Here is a 23,408-nt window from a genome sequence, read left to right as displayed (position 1 = left end):
AATTCAAAGATCATTATAATACTTGTCAGTTACAGTCCATATTTCCTGTGGATACTTGTTATCTTTAATGCAATGATTTTTGAAGCCTTCTGAATCTCCTGCCATTGATCACTGGAGTTCCTTCTGTCTTTATGAGCAGTTTCCCATCCAAAGATTGTGAGGGTTTCTGAACTCTAATCCCGTTCTCAGCCCTCTTTTGGCAAGGCCATTGGCAGACTTGAAGTATAATTTTTTTTTTTTTTTTTTTTTTTTTTTTTTTTTCATTTAAAATCTAACCAGTGGCTGGCATTAAACTTAAAACTAATATTCTCTGGTTTAGTAGTCAAAGATGCTATCCTTGACCCTATTTTTCATTTGATGACTATTCCAAAAGCCTGCAGCTGGGTAGGTCATACGCCTTGTGTGCGGTATCGAAAACAGAAATACGCTTCTTTCCTAGACTTTTCCCAATGAATAGAAGTTTTCCATTTGCATTTCAAGCTTTTCTTTCACGCAGTCTTTTTTATTTATGACAGTTTTTAGTGTTATTCCTTGCTTCTACAACAATGTGGGAGGGTCCAGAAGTTCACTACAAATAACGTAATGAACATCAAGTAAAATTTTATTTTTGCCTATGTGATACTTGTGGAGGCACAGTAATTCATTTGACCCCATAGATTAGCTTTCAACAGTGCACCCCTGAATATGAAGGGAGATACAAGAACTGAAAAAGGAGTTTTCCTTGTTGCGGCTCCTCGTGACATATTTAAGTCTTTTTTTTCTGCTATATAAACTACAGAATCAAGGAAGCTATAAACTTGATAATGTAATTGTACATTACTAAGGCATTGGAGATCGGGACACTAAAATTATTGCATAACAGTTGCAAGACACACAGAATAAACTGCCTTCAAGTTTTAAATTGTTATTACTTTGTGTAAAAGGCGAAGCTCATTTTTTGGAAAGGATTCATGTTATAGAGAATTTTGAGTATGTCTTTCTTTTTTTGTGTTTAAGGTATAGCATATTTTCTGTTTGCGAAAGTTGGCAATTTATGTTGAATGTAAGTGTCCTAATGAAAAATTGTATAAACGTGCTGCTAGGGTCCATGGTGGCTTATCCACAACTGGTTTCTTTCACAGTGAGAAACCCGGCATCCACATCGCCACAAGCGCCACGCAGAATAACTGTGCAACAGCAGCCACTTGTGGGTTTCGTTACTACAGGTTTCCAAGCCTGATGATAGATTTAAGTGTCAGAGGCCAAAGCTAGAAGAGGTCTTGTAGGATCATCAGCTTGCGTTTACTTCAAGCTACTTGAATTTTAATATGTTACGTTAATTTACTGTTATCATGAGGAAAAATATACTGCCGGCCATATGATGTCTCTAATGATGTTGTAATAACTACAGTAATGAGCTATTCCAGTCCCAGCACTTGTCACTCCTTGGTGGCACATAAAATGAATTTGCTGGGCCATGTGGGCGCATAAGGCTTATTAAAGCAGCCTTCTGCTCAGCAGAGGTTTCACAAATATTTACAGTGTACTGGTATTTTTCATAAATATGCACGCAGTGTATTGTCCTGGCTGGAGGTCCTGATGCCAATATATCTCCTTCTCTACTTCTAAATATAATGATATTAGTGGTCTCACAGTACTTCAAAGGGCTACAGTTAATGTAACTCACACTTCTACTGAGAATTTGGGCGTCAACTGTAGTGCACTGGATTTTCAGTGATATTTACTATAAGCCAATGACTTTGCTTTGTATGACGATATTTTGGATACTGATTAATTATGTAGTGCTGTGCAGTGAGAAAACGCTCTTCAGAGGTCTAGAGATATATTATCTACAGGGCTATTACAAATGATTGAAGCGATTTCATTAATTCACTGTAGCTCCATTCATTGACATATGGTCACGACACACTACAGATACGTAGAAAAACTCATAAAGTTTTGTTCGGCTGAAGCCGCACTTCAGGTTTCTGCCGCCAGAGCGCTCGAGAGCGCAGTGAGACAAAATGGCGACAGGAGCCGAGAAAGCGTATGTCGTGCTTGAAATGCACTCACATCAGTCAGTCATAACAGTGCAACGACACTTCAGGACAAAGTTCAACAAAGATCCACCAACTGCTAACTCCATTCGGCGATGGTATGCACAGTTTAAAGCTTCTGGATGTCTCTGTAAGGGGAAATCAACGGGTTGGCCTGCAGTGAGCGAAGAAACGGTTGAACGCGTGCGGGCAAGTTTCACACGTAGCCCGCAGAAGTCTACGAACAAAGCAAGCAGGGAGCTAAACGTACCGCAGCCGACGGTTTGGAAAATCTAACGGTAAAGGCTAAAGCAGAAGCCTTACCGTTTACAATTGCTACAAGCCCTGACACCCGACGACAAAGTCAAACGCTTTGAATTTTCGGCGCGGTTGCAACAGCTCATGGAAGAGGATGCGTTCAGTGCGAAACTTGTTTTCAGTGATGAAGCAACATTTTTTCTTAACGGTGAAGTGAACAGACAATGTGCGAATCTGGGCGGTAGAGAATCCTCACGCATTTGTGCAGCATATTTGCGATTCACCAAAAGTTAACGTGTTTTGTGCAATCTCACGGTTTAAAGTTTACGGCCCCTTTTTCTTCTCCGAAAAAAACGTTACAGGACACGTGTATCTGGACATGCTGGAAAATTGGCTCATGCCACAACTGGAGACCGACAGTGCCGACTTCATCTTTCAACAGGATGGTGCTCCACCGCACTTCCATCATGATGTTCGGCATTTCTTAAACAGGAGATTGGAAAACCGATGGATCGGTCGTGGTGGAGATCATGATCAGCAATTCATGTCATGGCCTCTACGCTCTCCCGACTTAACCCCATGCGATTTCTTTCTGTGGGGTTATGTGAAAGATTCAGTGTTTAAACCTCCTCTACCAAGAAACGTGCCAGAACTGCGAGCTCGCATCAACGATGCTTTCGAACTCATTGATGGGGACATGCTGTGCCGAGTGTGGGAGGAACTTGATTATCGGCTTGATGTCTGCCGAATCACTAAAGGGGCACATATCGAACATTTGTGAATGCCTAAAAAAACTTTTTGAGTTTTTGTATGTGTGTGCAAAGCATTGTGAAAATATCTCAAATAATAAAGTTATTGTAGAGCTGTGAAATCGCTTCAATCATTTGTAATAACCCTGTACATGTTCACATGACAGTACTATTTGCAGGTTATCATGTATGGTGAAAAGCAATCAGTTTTAACATAAATGGTGTTTCCTGAACATATGCTAGTTATTTAAAAGAGAACTCTTTTCCTTGAGAAACATCAGTCCGATAGTGTTATGGATATTCACTTGGATTGCGTGTTGTATAACCATTAGAGACATGGAACTGGGGTTAATGAACACACTGTAGCATTGCCTTTAATGTTCTTTTTTCCTCTGTTGATCTCTTGTCCTTTATCTGATTAATTGTTTATGATAAATGTTATGATGGGGAATGTGTATGCTCATTATATAGTGATTTTTCTGTATAAATGACTGTTTTTTGTCAAAAATTCATCTGTGGTATAGAATAAATTGTTAAGGATAAACCTCTTTCAATCTACATTTGAAAAAACTTCGGCTGACTCAAGCATGTTATTTCAATGTTTAGGCTGTCTAAGAGTTTTATAGTCACTTGTTTCTCTGTCTGCAGAATGGCAATGGCCAACAATTATCACTTGAGTAACAGTATCAGAATATAGATTATGTGCATTGTGTGTGTTGTGAGTATAATCTGTCCTTTTATATTGGTTGTTATTCCATCCCATATTTTCCATTGTTTAATCTTGTAATGTAAATCTATCTTTCGGAGAATTTTGATTTAGCATTGAGACAGTTTAGAGGAACGCGTAAGTCATATTGGTTGCCCCAATATTTTTGGAGTACCCTTTCTGTCTTAAGTTGGGCTATTTTTCTGCTGAGTAAGAACTGATAGACCCAAAACTTTGAGATGCAGTGATTGGCTTTGAGAAAGCTTATTGATGCTATTAAGATTTTACTTTTGTGCAGATAACATTTTAAGTGTGTTGGTACCATTAAATCTGAAAACACACACACACACACACACACACACACACACACACACACACACACACACACTCTTTTCTGTTTAAGTATTTGTTGTATTCTTTTAATTTTTCAGTGTTGTCAAATTACTTAATACATAAGAATGTCTTTTGAGGGTATGTTATTTTGTTACAGCAAAAAACGTGAAGTTGTACCAGATCTGGCTCCTATGCTTTGGCATTCATTTGGCACAATTGCAGCCCTTCTCCAGGAAATTGTGAATATCTATCCCGCAATTAACCCTGCATCACTTACAGCCCACCAGTCCAACAGGGTTTGCAATGCACTAGCCTTGCTGCAGTGTGTTGCATCTCACCCAGAAACCCGCTCAGCATTCCTTTCAGCACATGTTCCTCTTTTCCTGTATCCGTTTTTACACACTGTGAGCAAGACGAGGCCATTTGAGTACTTACGTCTCACTTCACTTGGTGTCATTGGAGCTCTTGTCAAGGTATGTATGCATATACATATTACATTTTCAAATCTTACCTTGCAGAAATGTGAAGTGACTCATAGTGTATTACTGTCACTCTTAACAAATCCCATGCAATAGTCCGTTGCAGGAATTACCGAACAACACCATAAACAGTTCCACGCCGTCAACCTCAGTACGGGAGTCAGTCAGGAGGATTTCCGGAAAATGCAAAAGGTGCCCAAAAAGAGCTGCCCTCAAAAGCTTATGTCTCTTGGCTACAAGACGTACCAAAGATAATAGCAGCATGTTTTGCTGCTGTCAACAACTACACTAGCCAGGATCAAGCAGTTCAGAGGAGGATGTTCTTAAAGAGAAGTGCTAATGGGATGTTTGTTCAGACTGCTCTGAACAGTAAAACTTCCCTTTCTGCATTTAAGAAATGGAATCTCTTCTGTTTGCTGTTAGCAGTACTACACTGGGTTCAAATGGTATATTGCATGGCATATTGGGATCTTCATGTGAAATCCAAGGGAAGCTTCAGATCGTTTAAATGAAATTCTTGTATTCCCATCTTAGGGTGTCTAGGGTTCATCTGCACAATTCAACAGAAAAGATTGCACATCTTCACATAGTTAATAAAATGTTGTGCTCATCATTGTGGCAAAAAAATTGAGCAAAAAGTGATACCTTGGCACCTTATTTGAGGTGTAGTTGAGCTAGCTGTAAAGGAACTACACCCAAGTATTCAATCATCTTCTTGGATATATGTATTTCACATGAACATTCATTAGTTTTAGTTTTCTGTACATATTAACATATTTGGAGGGAATGATTTCTGCAAGTACTTTCAAAGGGCTAATTGTGTACATTCTCTTTATGTTTGCTGATTTATGTGACATGACAGCTTGTTAATAGTTTGAGAGAGTCAGTTTTATGCTTATGCCTATCAATTCAGTGAAGATTATTGGGTGTTCGCTATGACTCTGTGGTCACATGAGTGAGCATCCAATAGGCCTGGAATCAATTTTCAGTTAGTTTTGGGATTTTTATGTAATTTATTGGTTCTTTCACCTCTGACAAAGATTTATTTGTGTGAAACAAGCAAAGTTGCACAGATGTCCAGGACTTCACATTACACTATACATGCCTGTAGAACTGGCTGAGTAAGTCAATTTAGAAGTTGAAAGAAGACAAGGGCATATCACCTGTAATAGGATCATGCCAAATAAAGCATTGTGCTGTTTACACCAACCTTCACGTGGTAAACAGCTTTAGAGACCACACGGGATACGGTGGCCAATGCACAGTGACCAATTTTTGTCCAAAAGTGCCAGGCGAGTTCATTCTTTTGTTCAGAAGGGGAGGCCGACAAGTGTTTGCCACCTTTCGGCCAGCAGGCAATGACAAAAGTGAGGCACATACCCTGCAATCTTTCTCAAACAGTTTTACAGAAACTATTGGTATAATTATTTCATTTTTGCTGTACTTACAGCTTTGTGTGTCAGACAGCTTTGTGTGTCAGGTTCCTGATGATGCGCCCATTATTTAATTAATGGTCATAGTTATTGTGATATTTATGTGGTGGTAAGACGCTGTGCAAAATTCAGAAAAGTTTACAATGAATTGCTATGATTTTACTTTTGGTGCTTATTACATAATATGTTGCTGCATATGAAATTTAGCTGACACATTGAATTTTTCTTTAGACTTGGGTAAAAGTGTTTGTCACCAATCCCGAGAAAACTGATCTGATGCAGCACACTTGTATTATCACGCCATGCTAGCTATAAAGCGAGAGTGAAATATTCACAACATTTATCATATTTCGTCGACGGTTTCAGATATTGAAATGCGATTTGGCAATTGATAGCACAAAAAGAGGGGGGGTATTTTGCCACATCATTGTCAGCTGTATTATTTCACTAACTACAGACTTGTTCGATGAAAGGATGTAATTTTTAAGCTGGTGAAACAAGAAATGCTGTGGGTTTTGGAACAAAAGTGAAGACATTACACATTTTTTGTACCGAGGATGTGCTTTTTCATGAGCTTCTGACCTTGCTTTTCCTCAGTTCCTCTCTTAACAAACTTAATAAACCACTGTTTCAGAATTCTGTTGAAATTGTCTACACAACATGTTTATGAAATGAGACTGCATAAAATGTGCTGTGTTCTGGCAAAAGAAGCACATTTTAACATGGCAACCAAAGAAATGGATAGGTTTTACTCAAAATTCGCCACTCATGAATTCTCTGAAAGTTACAAATGGTTAACAAGCCAGGTGAAAATAAATACCTGCATTTTCGGCCGAATGCTTTTTAGATACTAACCATAACAAAGGTGACAGATCTTTTTGGATGGTCACCATGCAAGTGTGGGCATGGAGGGACTCCATTTAATATTTGCAAAAGATGTGGATGTAGGCTTTAGTTTAGAACGGCACTTCTACTCCAGCACTCCACATTTCCGCTAAAATGCTTGCCCATAACTCCCACTACTACTGCTCTCCCCACATGTGCCCTGCTGTCTGGGCATCTAGTGGCCAAGGTTTTTACACGGACTCTATCTTTACTGACACATTCAAATTAATATTTAAATCATCCAACTTGCTTGCTTTTCATTTATGAATTAAGGGTATGTTATTGTTGTAGTTAATACTCTCAAAATATACAGTATTGAAAGATCAGAATGTATGTGAGTGAGACAACTATCTATAAATCTGATATTAGATGTTACATACTCTCTGTGTAGTGGACTTGCTTAATGATATATTTTTGCCAGTGATTGCTCACCTTGTGAAAGAAATCTTTTTGAAACAGTCTCTTTAGACCTGACACCAGTCTTTCTCAGAAATGATGTCGTTTGTGATCATAGTGGTGTCCTTTGATCAGAAGTTTCAATTAGAAAGAAAATTTTAATTTTGTGAAAAGTTGAGTGAACTAATGGAATGATTGGTTTTGTGTGCCAGCACTAACATTTTAATCATGAACATTTCTTTATTTCTCATAGATCTTATATAACTGAAGTAAGGATTAAAATACTTCAGTAAATTTGGTGATCTTTCGTCTTGTGCCACATACTGTTAAAAGATTGTCTGTATAACACTCACTGAAACTGAACATTGTTCCCAGGTTAAATTTCTGCTAATATGCATTTAGAGGGAGAGATGTGGTTTATTTATTATTTAGCTTTTAGGTCATTCAAAAGAATTGATAGGCTGTCTGAAAGTGGCCAAATTTGCTGCCCCCTTATTCTCTTTCCTAGAAAAAATTGCTTTTGTGGTGGACAAAAGTAGCTATTGTGGTAGTGTCTAAAAATGAAAAATTGATAATTAGTAGTTCATGGAGGTGCATGAATTGTTACTGTTAATAAAATCTTAATTATAGTGCACATATTATGGCTGTAAAGACAATAGTACGACATAGTGTATAAAAAAAATTGTATGGGTTGGCAGTTTCATGTGGTAGGTGGCATATCATATTTGTTTTATGATTGTAGCAATTGGCTGACTTGCAAATTGTGTCAAGAAGGGCACATTTTAAAGGCAAGTTTTCGTTTGTAGAAAAACACTTGGGTTTGGATTGCAAATATGCCCATGTGAGTTTCTCCTTAATGAGAATGGGTTATTGTATGTGAATTTTGGTGATACCATTAATTTGTGGGTTCATATGTCAATGTCCATGTTGTCAGTACTAACAGTGTCGTGTATGAAAGTGCTCACATCATAGTTACATATGTTCAGTGCAAACCACCTACTCTGTGACAGTACAACCACTGATAAGTTAATGAAGCACCAATATGCCACAGTTTACCTAATATGCTGCTGTTGTTTCACCATTTGCATAAGTTCAATAAGACAGTATTACTTAATCGTGTACAACAGAACTTTGTGGCTGTTCAATGGTGATTCATATGCAGAAGGTACATCAACATCACTTACCCTTTATCACAGTCAGACGACCTTTACAGGTGAAATCAAATGATTAAGCCCACTCAGCATATGACCAGTAAGGGCACTGCTGCATAGGATAACACATCATAGCAACACAGCTACTCTAATTCATTGTGTGTACTGTTTTGCCACATGGGACTTAGATTTTTGTTCACAACTTTTGTTGCAGGATAATAAATATTGTTTAGAGTACATACAAACCTTGAAGCACCTTGTGTAAGTCTGGGGTGGGGATTCAGATAACCAGTATCTGAGGATATGGTGCAAGGTTTTACCTATATAGAATGGGCACAATGAAATTGGTCCGGATAATATTCATGAGACCAATGCATAATCAACTCTTACTAATGAACAGGAGAACTGTCAATCACAGAAAATGCTGGAAACTATGACTGAGATCCAGGAATCGGTTGCTGTTACATGCCTGTGCCATGTGCCATGCACATCTTCTGCATTCTCTGCCCTCACCATTTCATTGTGTTTGGGTGACTAAGGAGCAAACATGTTCAATGACTAATTGAATGCAACACAAAATGGTGCTCATGGTAAAACAGCATATGTTCACTGTCATATGTAATTCTTGGGAAACATGCGGAACCGATTGCACAAGAGCTTGACTGGAACTGTTTTAGCAAAACTTCCAGCAAAGTCTGTAGTGCAAATGTTAATGGCAAAATGATGTGAAACAGGCTCTGTAGCAAATTAAAACAGTAACGGTGAACTATTCAAAAAGAGTTTGAACACTGGAAAATATGAGGGTGGCTTGAAAAGTTCTCAGAACGGAAAAAAGTACTTAAATCACTGACTTTTTTTTTTAATTTTTCAATGTAGTATCCTTGTAGATTAATGCGCTTGGTCCAATTATGTTTGAGTGCCTTGATCCCATCTCGAAAATGAGTTTCCTCCAGTTCTGCAAAATAGTTGTCAACTCTGGCTATCAGTTCTTCGTTTGAAGTGAATCTTCATGCACAAAGAAAAATATTCAGTTTTGGAAAGAGATCGAAGTCTGACAGAGCCATATGAGGTGAATAAATGGGTGTGGCCACCATTCATACCTTAGTTCGTGTAATTTTGTCCTGGCGACAGCACGTGTGGGGTGCTCATTGTCTTGATGGAAGATGACTTTCTTCCTTGCCAACCCTAGCCTTTCTTTGTGTACCTGTTGTTGCAATTTGTCCTGGATGTTAGCATAGTATTCTCCAGTAATTGTTTGCCAAGTGGGGAGATAATCTACAAACAATCCCCTTTGCATCCCACAACACTGTTGCCATGGCCTTTCCCACTGAAGGAATTGTCTTCGCTTTCTTTGATGGTGGAGAATCAGCGTGTTTCCACTGCTTTGACTGTTTTTTTGTCTCTGGGCTATAGTAGTGCACCCGAGTTTCATCTGTGGTCACAAACTGGTGCAAAAAATTTTGTTCGTTTCTCCAAGAAATGACAAAATATTGTTCTGATATGTCCATTCTAATGCATTTTTGATCCAGCCTCAAGAGTCGCGGCATCCATCTTGCAGATAATTTTTTCATTTCTAATTCTTAAGTTGAAATGTGATATAGCCTTTCAGATGATATCTGGCAAGCATGAGCAATTCGACACACTTTCAATTGGTGATACTCCATGACCATTTTTGCACTTTTGCAATGATTTCTGGAGAAGTGACACATCTTGGCTGACAACTGCATGGATCATCATCTAAGCTCTCCTGACCAAATTTAAATTCAGTTGTCCACTTGGCAACAGTAGAATATGAAGGATCAGAGTCTCCCAGTGTATTCTGGAAATTGGCATGAATGTCCCTTGCTTTCATACCTTCCTTTATGAAGTACTTAATCACTGCTCAAATCTCGAAATTCCCCCCCCCCCCTCCTCCCCCTTTCCATCTTCACAAATCACTAGGTGGGAACAACAACAAAGCCACAGCCCTCTCGCAAGACCACTGACATGATACGTATTTACAGGCAACAGGCCAATGAATATCATGTGAACAACTCGTTGCACTAGCACTGACCTCTCGTTGTGATCGCGAGAACTTTTCAAACCACCCTTGTATTGCTAGATTGAAGGAAAACCTAGAACAAAATCTGGTGAAATGTCGACTTCATTTATCTTTGTAGTAGTAAATTAAGAGATAATCTTGTTGAAAGATTTCCAAACATGACCTGCATCTGTATCCTTAGATTTTCTTTCTTGCCAAAATTAAAGCATACTGACAAACTATCATGTTGAGTTTTGCCTGTGGTTTCTGAGTGAAGTGGAATTGGACTTTTGGATCCTCAGTTTTTCACTTCTTCAGATGAGGTGTGACTCATTCTGTCATGGTATGTGAACCAATAGAAAATGTGCCATTATGCCATCAGAAAATACCCGTGAGTGCTTTGAAGAGTTGTTGCATAATCTAGAAATTGGCGTTTGGTGCTCAGTGTCTGGTGTCTACAGCGTAAGATTTTTCATCACATTGTTAATGCCTACCAGTATGTGTGGAAACGGTTCAATCCGTATGTCAATCAACTCATAGAAGATGAATGAGTGTATTGATAGTTCTAGTGAGATGAAGCAACAACACACCACCTAGATAACCCAGTCAAGAGTGCATGAAGTGTTCAATGAAAAGAGGACAGTCAACAAAGACAGTGCAATCTCAGGGCCACCTTGATTGCCTGATCTCTTTGTGATTTTGTCGTGTACACCAAATTGAAGGATCAGGTGTACTCAAATAACCCTCACATGCTGGAAGAGAAACAGCAGAACATTGAAAAAGCAATTACTGCTATTCCTCAACCAGAGCTGCTATACATGTCTCAAATCTAGCACAGTGCTGCATCAATATCATTGGTGGCCATTTCCAACATCTTTTGTGACAAGGGTCAGTCAAGTGTCAGTGTTTATTGTAAATGTTTTTCTGGTCAGTTTTATTTTGCCCATTGTGTATATCGTGCATAAAGATCATGAAAGTAGTATTGGGATGTGTACTTAGGCAGATGGATAATAATTTTTTCCTCAGTCTGTACACAAATTGGAATAGGATTGGACGTCACTAATATTAGTATAACATACCTTCAGCCATGTTACATAATGTGGCTTTCGGAAGATATATATATGTAATGACTGCTTATTGCCAGTGCTTAGCACCTTGCTACTGACTTTGACTAACAGTAGCAACACTTTTTCCATACACGCGCATGCACATCATCACTTGTGGACAGCATTGCAAATATTATTATTATTTTTATATATATATATATATATATATATATATATATATATATATATATATATATATATATATATATATATATATAATAGAGGGAAACATTCCACGTGGGAAAAATATATCTTTCTACGTGGGAAAAATATATCTATATATAGATATTTGGTATTCAGTTTCAGCTTCTCCAGTTTTGACACAGAGTTTTTGAATGCTTCTCATTCATGTGTAGTAACGGATGTTTTCGCTCTTTACACACCATTAATACAATCTCTGTCTCTGCAACTTCTTTAATCTGTATTGCTTCCATATAGTTTTAATGGTTTCTAACTTCTTCAATCTGTGTTGCTTCCACTGTAATTTTAATGGTATTAGACTTCCTGCTTCCTTGAAAAGTAATTATGAAATTCTGAAGATTAACTATTATTTTTTGGGTGGTGTTGAGGTTATGAGGAGGCCATTTCTTGGTAAAGTGATTTATTTCTACACTAATCTTTGAAATAATGGGTACATATTTTCTAAATTTTATTTTTAATATTTCTGTTTGTTTTTATACCAGTGTGGCTATCTCATTAGATTTTGTACTTAATTTATTATTTTCAATTCCTTCTCGTGCATCTTCAGCCTCTGAAAGTGTTATTTTCTATATTTAAAATCATTGTATTTCCTTGCTTACAGTCATTTTGTGTTGCTACAATTCTGTTTCGAATAAGTTTCTGTATTAGTTCCTCATTCCACAACAGAGTCCTCTGCACTGCCACTCTTTGTTGAAATACAGAGTCTTGTTGCATTCTTGCCTTAAATGTTAAAAGATCAATTTACTTATCAGCCAAGAAGTAGTGCTTTTTTTCTTTTTTATTTGTGGATTACTCAGTTAAGTAATAAAAATAAATTTTTATGTGCCATTTATCTTCCAGCTTCGTCTTCATCTGTGTATAAATGGATCCAAAATTTGAAAATAAGTTCTTGGCAGAAGTAGATACGAAAAACTTTGCTCCTCTGCTGTGAACACAGTAAGAAAACTGCTCTTACCAGTGGGATACTGTGATAAAAAGTTTCCTCACTCCATATTTTACTGTTTTGGCTATGGGCTTAGTCTGCTGCTACATCATATAGATATGCGAAGTTGTTCCTGAAGGACATGCACATCAATGCTGCACCTTCCGTTTGACTTTGTCAGAATATTGGAGAATTAAAGTTATGATAGACAAGAAGAATCTTTCCCACCAAAACTATTCTCTGAAATCATAGATGAAACTTTCAGATACTTGAGTGAGGAAACAATGAAAGAACGTATGGTAAATGAAGATTTTTGCATCACACACATTTAGCTGATCAGTTGTTAAGTTCCTCTCTAGTGCAGATAAACAAACATCACAGTGAATGGAAAATTTTATCAGAGAAAGCTTGAAAGTAGATCTGAAAACTTACATACGGTAAGAGTAAAATAATATATAATCAAAAAACTGAAGAAAAAATTGTTCTAACTAACAATACATTTATAGAACCAGTTGAATTTTTTATTTAGGACAGCTGAAGACAGTGAATGGATAGACAACAGAAGATATAAATAGATGAGTAAAAATTGTCTTGGGTACTTTTTATAATTGTGAAGCCAGAAAACCTGAAAAGGAAAATGCAGATGATCAGTCTAGTTATAGTGTGTGTCCATGAAGTGAAATCAAAAGAAAATTAGGATTTTTTTCCCCCCACACGAGTGTAGGTTCATATCAACAGCAGCAGAAAATGGTGTAAAGGAAGTATGATTTATTATGAATAAGAAGACAGAGAATGAGTCACAGTGAACATTTCAGTGATTGGAATATATTTTCATCAGAACCAACAATAAATTAGTGTCAACAACAGTAGTTCAGGTACACATGTGAGGAGGAGGAGGGATGGATGGATGGATGGATGGAGGGAGGGAGATATGGCGATAGCTATAGTTCTAGTTTCAAAACACTATAGAAAGAGAACCACTGCTCAGAAAGATGCCCAATTTGGACAACATATTATTGACACTGGGCTAAGTCTTTGAACAAAAGGAAATTTAACAAAAATTTTGTTAGCAGCATTTGTAAACATCTTAACATAAAGGGGGTTGCCTACAAATGACAGATGAATTGCAATACAACAGCTTTGATTTAAGTTACCCATTGCACCATGCATGATGTTCAGTGTGCATGACTGCACAAGTTCAGCAGCCAACAGTTGTGACACTGTTGTTTAGGTAAGCCCATCCACCAAGGCGAGTTGTGCCACATTGGAAGAGAGACATTGGTTTTTAACTATCCTGAATTGAAAAACCACATAGCAGAAATTTGTCAGTTTTTAATGATCCTGAGGCCAAACAATACATATAAAGTAAAATGGCATCAAATTTTAATTGTCCTCATGCCCAAAACCACATAAAAAGCACAGTGACATCTGTTTCTAACTGTCGTGAGACTGGCGCAAGATATGTTCAGTATGCTGTTGTTACAGAACAAATTGGATTGTCTTGGTGGGGGGGGGGGGGTCATGCTCAGAATGTGTTATGCAATGTGTGCTTTCAACTCAGCTACATCTGTAGTTGAAGCACTGAACGCATCATCTTTCAGATAATCCCACAGCAAGACATCACATGGATTAAGATCAGATGATCTAGATGACCAGGCTGTAGGGAAATGGTGGCTGATATTTCTAGCAATGCTGAAATTCGTGTGCAGCATCTGATTCACTGGGGCTGCGTAATGTGTGGAGGAGTGCCATCTTGCATGAAAATGGTCCTACCCTTGCATCCACACTGTTGAAAGGTTGCAATGACAGTGCACAAAAGACTCTCATAGTGTTTACCAATGACTGTAAAAGTAACAGAACCCCTTCTATAGCCCTACGATAAACAGTGCTGTCAACCCACACTAAACAGTCACCTTTGCAGGATAAAGTGATACTGGCTGATGTACATGTGGATATTCTGTTGCCCATATTCTGCAATTCTGCATGTCCACATGTCCTTGCAGATGGAAATGAGCCTCATCTGCCCACAGAACTTTCATTGGCCATTCATTGTCCACTTCCATGCGAGCAAGAAATTAACAAAGTGAATGTTCATCTTGCTGGCGGTGTAGCAGGAAGGAACTCCTGAACATGGGTGATTTTGTAGGGATAGCAATGGAAGATGTTTCACAGGATTTTATGCACTGTGCTTGTAGGCATGTCCAACATTCAGGCAGTTGCATGTGCTCTGTATGTTTGCACACCACCACTGGACCCCTCCTGCAATGCTGTGGCCACATCTTCGATAGACATCGGATCAACTGCTTTCCTCTCTCTGCCATATTGAACTTCAAAAGAACCTGTCTTTTCAAATTTTGTAATCAGTTTCTCCAAGTGTTCAGAATTTCTGCAGGGCTAGTGGCGTGCAGTCACTGTTCTCGTAAAAGAGCTTTATCAGCAGTGCATGATCCTTGATTGAGACAGTCATATTGGGCATCCCAAACTGAGGAAGACCCATGTGCCACATGTCTGTTGGTGTTCACATCCTGATGCTTACAGTGCCATCTATTGGTCATATCTTGGTCAAATTTTCTTTGTTCCATGACGTTTCTCCCTGTGTCAATAATCTGCTGTTCAATTTTGACATCATTCTTGGCAGTGGTTCTCTTTCTACAGTGTTTTGGAACTGGAACTTTAATTATAGACACCCTGTATATGTGGACATCATGGGTAATTTGAATGCTATGATATATGAGTAAATAGAAGAAAGAGTTCTGGAAGCATATGGGCTCACCAATAGGAATGAGAGAGGAGAAAGACTAATAGAGTTTTACAGTAAATTTCAGATAGTAAAAGTGAATGAATTGGTCAGAGATCAAAAGAGTTTGAGGTATACTTGGAAAAGTTAGTAACAGTCACACAAATGAGTTAAAAAGATTTACTTATCTTTGTGACTAGTTGAATAAGGAAGTCTCCAACACTGCATGCAATATAACACAACAAAAGACCCTCAATGGCTAGGTGCAAATAATCATAGGAATACTTCACAGTACATAGCAAATGAAATTTACAACAACTGTCTGCTCGCTTCTAAGAGTTCACTAGACGAGGTCCCCTGCTTAAGTCAGCCCTGGACAATAATGTATAACCAAGTCGGCGAGAGCTGTTCTTCCATCTTCCGAGTAGGCTTCTGTCCGTTGTTGTCCAGTCATGAGCAGATTGCACTCGGGTGGCAGATGGCCGAAGCGAAGTCAATATCTTCATACTCAACGCTCCCGTGGCACTGGTGGAATGCACGCAAGTGGTGAGTCTCTATGGCACTGACACCAGCTCGCATCTTTGCACCAGTGGTGCTTTAGTGCTGGCTGTGTCTTGTTCAGACGACACAGCACAGAATTGCTAGAAGTTCGAACGACTGCATGTTAATTGTCTCAGGCATGTCTAGTTTGCTGTCCCATTGAGTGTCCACATCCCGTTTCAGTATCTTTGCAGGCATTTATGAATACCTGATCATTTTAAAAAAGTTGACAGATTGACAAGAATTTATTAACCTTTGTACACCATACGTATCACCATTGATATCTCCTTGATTTGTGTACTCCAGCACAGTATTTAAGATGTGCGCTGAGCATGAGAGTATCTTAACATTGGAGAAGTGCAACTACAGTGTTTGGGCCACTATCAGCAACAAACATGGTTCGCACAGTGTTTAAAAAATAGAACAACTGTGATATCTTTATCAGTTCATGTTCAGTATTTTCTTAAGATTTTTTAAAAATATCACTCTTGAAATATCTGGTGCACAATATACAATCCTCAAGTTTTCCTTCTTCACTGTTAATGTGATGGGCAGTTATTGCCAAGTAGTTTGTTTTGTGATATGAATCATCCTATGCCCCTCCTCCATATCTGGAAACATTTCTTCACCTCTAGAAACAGCTTCTCATAGACGATTTGTGGTTTCCTTCAAAATTCTTGAAGTGCTGGTTGGATTAAGTAGTAATTCCTTAGCACACTCTACACTGTACTTGGCCCTCACATAAAAAACAAACTGCACTGTCTTGAGAAATCCGTCTCCATCCATCTGAAGATAAAATGTCTTTGCTGACAAGAAGACAAGCTTTTTGGTACAACTACCTTAAAATTCAGTGGGACTTCAAAAACTTTTATGTTTTTATTAGTATTTAAGAAAGTAATTACACTACTTTGTCCAGCCTCACATGCATGTTTCAACAAATTTGAAGTCCCAGTTTTGCGTCCGTTGTAAGAACACATTTTTCTACCCAAAAAACAAACCACAACATCTTCGATTTTCTCATTGCCATCAAATACATAAGCAAATTTCTTCCAAATCAGTGATTTCAAATGGGCTTCTGGCAGTAATGTTATTTCACCTTACATGAAATGATGTCCGTGGTACTCATTTTGTTAAAGCAACCTCGCTAATGTTTACTCAGACACATTTGTTACATATTCACTCAGCCTGTATAAAGTGTTGACTGAAGGCAGCAGAAACTTGAAAGCTTGCACTTGTCTGGTAGCCAGTGGCCAGGGTTGTAATCCAGAATGAGTTTAAAGGATTGGGTGAAAGATAAAGTTGTGGCAATGCGTATAGTCATAGGTGCAGGTCCTTTGGGTGCAGCTGAAGTGACTGTAGCTAGAAGGTAAAGGTGGGATCAGACTTCTGCTTTACTTGGGCCCACAGATTTAAAGTTTTCAGCTAACATCACAACAGAAGAGCAGTAATAATTCAAGCAGTAACGACAGGTACCACAATTTGACAAACACTGATAATAAAATTTATACTGTTCTTTAAAACTACAAAACATTTCTTGCTGTGGACATTTGCAGATAACCCACGGATAACTGCAACAGTACACACTTTTATCCACAAAGTAACCATTACTGCAGATATCTGCATCTACACAGGCCTCTGGATATAAGATATAGGGTGTCGAGCATTTGGATCACAATTTAATAGAGCCCTGGAAAACTTTAGATCAGAAAGGCAAGGGACATAAATAAAACATTCCTTCGGAACTTTTAAAATCGTTGGGAAAAAAGTGGCAACCAACAACTTTCCAAGTTGATTTGTGGAATCTATGTGACTGTAGATACAGTTCTGGGAAAATGTCATCCTCACACTACAGATGGTAGCAAGGGAAGATAAGTGAAAAAACTATCATACAATCAGCTGTACACTCCTGTGTGAAAGTTTCTGTATGAACGATATACGGAGGAACGAACAAGAAAATTGAGGGTATTTTTGATTTAGATTAATTTGGATATGTTGTTGTTGTTGTGGTCTTCAGTCCCGAGACTGGTTTGATGCAGCTCTCCATGGTACTCTATCCTGTGCAAGCTTCTTCATCTCCCAGTACCTACTGCAACCTACATCCTTCTGAATCTGCTTTGTGTATTCATCTCTTGGTCTCCCCCTACGATTTTTACCCTCCACGCTGCCCTCTAATACTAAATTGGTGATCCCTCGATGCCTCAGAACATGTCCTACCAACCGATCCCTTCTTCTCGTCACGTTGTGCCACAAACTTCTCTTCTCCCCAATCCTATTCAATACTTCCTCATTAGTTATGTGACCTACCCATCTAATCTTCAGCATTCTTCTGTAGCACCACATTTCGAAAGCTTCTATTCTCTTCTTGTCCAAACTATTAACCGTCCATGTTTCACTTCCATACATGGCTACACTCCATACAAATACTTTCAGAAATGACTTCCTGGCACTTAAATCTATACTCGATGTTAACAAATTTCTCTTCTTCAGAAACGCTTTCCTTGCCATTGCCAGTCTACATTTTATATCCTCTCTACTTCGACCATCATAAGTTATTTTGCTCCCCAAATAACAAAACTCCTTTACTACTTTAAGTGTCTCATTTCCTAATCTAATACCCTCAACATCACCCGACTTAATTAGACTACATTCCATTATCCTCGTTTTGCTTTTGTTGATGTTCATCTTATATCCTCCCTTCAAGACACCATCCATTCCGTTCAACTGCTCTTCCAAGTCCTTTGCTGTCTCTGACAGAATTACAGTGTCATTGGCGAACCTCAACATTTTTATTTCTTCTCCATGGATTTTAATACCTACTCCGAATTTTTCTTTTGTTTCCTTTACTGCTTGCTCAATACACAGATTGAATAGCATCGGGGATAGGCTACAACCCTGTCTCACTCCCTTCCCAACCACTGCTTCCCTTTCTTGTCCCTCGACTCTTATAACTGCCATCTGGTTTCTGTACAAATTGTAAATAGCCTTTCGCTCCCTGTATTTTACCCCTGCCACCTTTAGAATTTGAAAGAGAGTATTCCAGTCAACATTGTCAAAAGCTTTCTCTAAGTCTACAAATGCTAGAAATGTAGGTTTTCCTTTCCTTAATCTTTCTTCTAAGATAAGTCGTAAGGTCAGTATTGCCTCACGTGTTCCAGTATTTCTACGGAATCCAAACTGATCTTCCCCGAGGTCGGCTTCTACTAGTTTTTCCATTCGTCTGTAAAGAATTCGTGTTAGTATTTTGCAGCTGTGGCTTATTAAACTGATTGTTCAGTAATTTTCGCATCTGTCAACATCTGCTTTCTTTGGGATTGGAATTATTATATTCTTCTTGAAGTCTGAGGGTATTTCACCTGTTTCATACATTTTGCTCACTAGATGGTAGAGAGTTGTCAGGACTGGCTCTCCCGAGGCCGTCAGTAGTTCCAATGGAATGTTGTCTACTCCGAGGGCCTTGTTTTGACTCAGGTCTTTCAGTGCTCTGTCAAACTCTTCACGCAGAATCGTATTTCCCATTTCATCTTCATCTACATCCTCTTCCATTTCCATAATATTGTCCTCAAGTACACCGCCCCTGTATAGACCCTCTATATACTCCTTCCACCTTTCTGCTTTCCCTTCTTTGCTTAGAACTGGGTTTCCATCTGAGCTCTTGATGTTCATACAAGTGTTTCTCTTATCTCCAAAGGTCTCTTTAATTTTCCTGTAGGCAGTATCTATCTTACCCCTAGTGAGATAAGCCTCTACATCCTTACATTTGTCCTCTAGCCATCCCTGCTTAGCCATTTTGCACTTCCTGTCGATCTCATTTTTGAGTCTTTTGTATTCCTTTTTGCCTTCTTCATTTACTGCATTTTTATATTTTCTCCTTTCATCAATTAAATTCAATATTTCTTCTGTTACCCAAGGATTTCTACTAGCCCTCGTCTTTTTACCTACTTGATCCTCTGCTGCCTTCACTACTTCATCCCTCAAAGCTACCCATTCTTCTTCTACTGTATTTCTTTCCCCCATTTCTGTCAATTGTTCTCTTATGCTCTCCCTGAGACTCTGTACAACCTCTGGTTCTTTCAGTTTATCCAGGTCCCATCTCCTTAAATTCCCACCTTTTTGCAGTTTCTTCAGTTTTAATCTACAGGTCATAACCAATAGATTGTGGTCAGAGTCCACATCTGCCCCTGGAAATGTCTTACAATTTAAAACCTGGTTCCTAAATCTCTGTCTTACCATTATATAATCTATCTGATACCTTTTAGTATCTCCAGGGTTCTTCCATGTATACAACCTTCTATCATGATTCTTAAACCAAGTGTTAGCTATGATTAAGTTATGCTCTGTGCAAAATTCTACCAGGCGGCTTCCTCTTTCATTTCTTAGCCCCAATCCATATTCACCTACTACGTTTCCTTCTCTCCCTTTTCCTACACTCGAATTCCAGTCACCCATGACTATTAAATTTTCGTCTTCCTTCACTATCTGAATAATTTCTTTTATTTCAGCATACATTTCTTCAATATCTTCGTCACCTGCAGAGCTAGTTGGCATATAAACTTGTACTACTGTAGTAGCTGTGGGCTTCATATCTATCTTGGCCACAATAATGCGTTCACTATGCTGTTTGTAGTAGCTTACCCGCATTCCTATTTTCCTATTCATTATTAAACCTACTCCTGCATTACCCCTATTTGACTTTGTGTTTATAACCCTGTAGTCACCTGACCAAAAGTCTTGTTCCTCCTGCCACCGAACTTCACTAATTCTGATAGTCCCCGCCCAGAGATCCGAATGGGGGACTATTTTACCTCCGGAATATTTTACCCAAGAGGGCGCCATCATCATTTAATCATACAGTAAAGCTGCATGCCCTCGGGAAAAATTACGGCCGTAGTTACCCCTTGCTTTCAGCCGTTCGCAGTACCAGAACAGCAAGGCCGTTATGGTTATTGTTACAAGGCCATATCAGTCAATCATCCAGACTGTTGCCCTTGCAACTACTGAAAAGGCTGCTGCCCCTCTTCAGGAACCACAAGTTTGTCTGGCCTCTCAACAGATACCCCTCCGTTGTGGTTGTACCTACGGTACGGCTATCTGTATCGCTGAGGCACGCAAGCCTCCCCACCAACGGCAAGGTCCATGGTTCATGGGGGGGAATTTGGATATAGGAAAGGCAAAGGCACCAGAGAGGCAGTTCTGACATACTTGGTAATTGAAGCAAGACTTGACAAATATGTAGAGACATTCATAGGATTTGTGAATCTACAAAAAGCATTTGATAATGTATAATGGTGCAAAATGTTTGAAATTCTCAGGAAAATTGGTGTAAGCATCTGAAGCCAGGCAATATACAAAACATTGCATACAAAAACCAAAAGAAAACAATAAGGATGGAGGATAAAGAATGGAGAACCCCAATTGAAAAGGTGTAAAGTGGGATTCAGTTTTTTTGCCCCTACTGTTCAATCTATAGATTGAAGAAGTAGTAATGGAAATAGAAGAAAGTTTCAGAAGTGGGCTTGAAATACAGAGTGAAAGGATATCAGTGAAAAGATTTGCTGATGTGATGTGAAAGTGAGGAAGAATTACAGAATCTACTGATTGGAATGAGCTGTCTATATAATATGGATTTAACGTAAAACTAAGGAAAAAAGTGAAAAGGTTTAGCAGAAATGAGATTAGTAATGAAATTAACCTCAATATTGGTTGTCTGTGAAGTAGATGAAGTGAAAGAATTCTGCTTTCTTGGAAACCAAATGATATGGCAGATGAAGCAAGGATGACATACAAAGGAGGCTATCATAGGTGAAGAGGACTTCATTGAACAAAAGAAGGTTACTATTTTTAGTCATCGTGATTAATTTGAGGGGGGAAAAAAAATTCTGGGTGTGTAGTTCTGGAGCAAAGCACCATATGGATGTGAATCGTGGACTGTCAGAAAACAGAAAAAGAAGAGAATCAAAGTGTTTGGGATGTAAGTGTTACAGAAAGATGTTGAAAATTAGGTGGATTGGTAAAAGGAGATTCTTCAGACTCAGTGAGGAGAGGAGCATATGGAAAATGTTAACATGAAGAAGGGACAGAATGATAGAACAAGTGTTATGGCATCAAGGAATAACCTCAAGATACTTGGGAGAACTGTAGAGGGTAAAAACTGTTGGGTGCACTGCATCAAACATATGAGCAAAAAAAAAAAAAAAGTTTTCTAAACATTATCTACTATGTGTATGGAATAAACAGTGTGTGATCATTGAAGGTCAAATATGGGTGATTCAGTCATCTATTAAATTGTAGACTTTGCAACTCCATCTGCTGGGGCCTTCTGTAGGCGTCTTCACGTGGCTGGACAGTGTAGCAAACCAAGCAAGCAGGGTTATTGGATAACATTCATCAGGCTGGCATTGGTGGGCCATCATAAAGGGATATGCAGCAACAGTCAGTAGTGAAAGAAGATGAAAGATTATTTACCAAAATATTGGTTGTTTATCATCACAATAAAATAAGAGAAATAAGGGCTCGCACGGAAAAATTTTAAGTGCTCATTTTTCCCGCGTGGCGTTAGAGAGTGGAACAGTAGAGAGACAGCATGAAGGTGGTTCATTGAACCCTGTCCCAGGCACTTTATTGTGATTAGCAGAGTAATCACGTAGATGTAAATGTAGATGTAGATGTGCCACCGAGGTGGCTTCCTGTTGGTTGTTTGTACTCCTTGCACATTGTGGCTCAGTGATGGTGTGGAGCCACTAAGTTGAAAGCTAATTGCCATGGTCTCTATTGAAATTATATTTGTTCTTGGAGATTTCAACTATTCAAACTTTCCTTCTGTAAATTTTACATTTTTTGGGTAGCACAAGTACAATATCGTAATGTGTATTGTGGTTGCAGTCCTACTGGTGTGGTGTCTCACGTATTTCACCCCTTGTTTTATACAAGTGTGGTGCCCATGCTTTTTGATCTGTTCTTTCAGTGTCCTCTTTGTATGTTCTTTCCAGATTGCTTGGTGAATGGGGCAGCTACAGCTGTAGGAATCCTTTTGAATAATAAATAAATGCAACAGACAATGTGAGAAGATTTATTGATCTGTGGGTTCACAACAAGTTTTGTGACTATAGAGTCAGATCCTGAAGTGCCAAACAGTTGACATAAATAAGACACAAAAACTTCTGTTGTCTTACGTACGTTAAACGATACAGGGTGCTTCAGAAGTGATGGTCAGTATTCAGGGATATGACAGGAATAATCATTCGAAACAAAGTACTCAAGTAAACATAGGCTCTAAAATGCGTACATATGAGCAAATCTTTATCTCTCATATTGTGAAACAAATCTCTTCTACTACAAGTTCTTTGCTTTTCATATTTTGGGAAGTGATAGTATGGACCAAAACAAGAAAAAAAAGTCCAGTAAACATGTGCTCTAAAAGGCACACCTTAAGACTTACGAGCATTTGTTCATTTTCTCTACTTTCAAACACAGTCCTTCT

At 38.6% G+C, this 23,408-nt stretch overlaps 1 protein-coding gene across 2 annotated transcripts in view; it reads left to right on the top strand.

The window, feature by feature from the left end:
* Positions 1-23,408, top strand: part of LOC124789634 (CCR4-NOT transcription complex subunit 9) — a 67,892-nt gene that overhangs the window by 15,243 nt on the left and 29,241 nt on the right. Inside the window, exons 3-4 of one of the 2 annotated variants that reach the window (XM_047257060.1) lie at positions 4,219-4,534; positions 4,637-4,732. In XM_047257060.1, the coding sequence (XP_047113016.1) occupies positions 4,219-4,534; positions 4,637-4,732 (412 nt within the window). The remainder of the gene's footprint in view (positions 1-4,218; positions 4,535-4,636; positions 4,733-23,408) is intronic. The other variant, XM_047257061.1, reaches the window with a different exon arrangement.

This window comes from Schistocerca piceifrons, chromosome 3, assembly GCF_021461385.2.
Source record: "Schistocerca piceifrons isolate TAMUIC-IGC-003096 chromosome 3, iqSchPice1.1, whole genome shotgun sequence".
Lineage (NCBI taxonomy): Eukaryota > Metazoa > Arthropoda > Insecta > Orthoptera > Acrididae > Schistocerca > Schistocerca piceifrons.
This window is presented reverse-complemented; position numbering and strand designations above follow the sequence as displayed.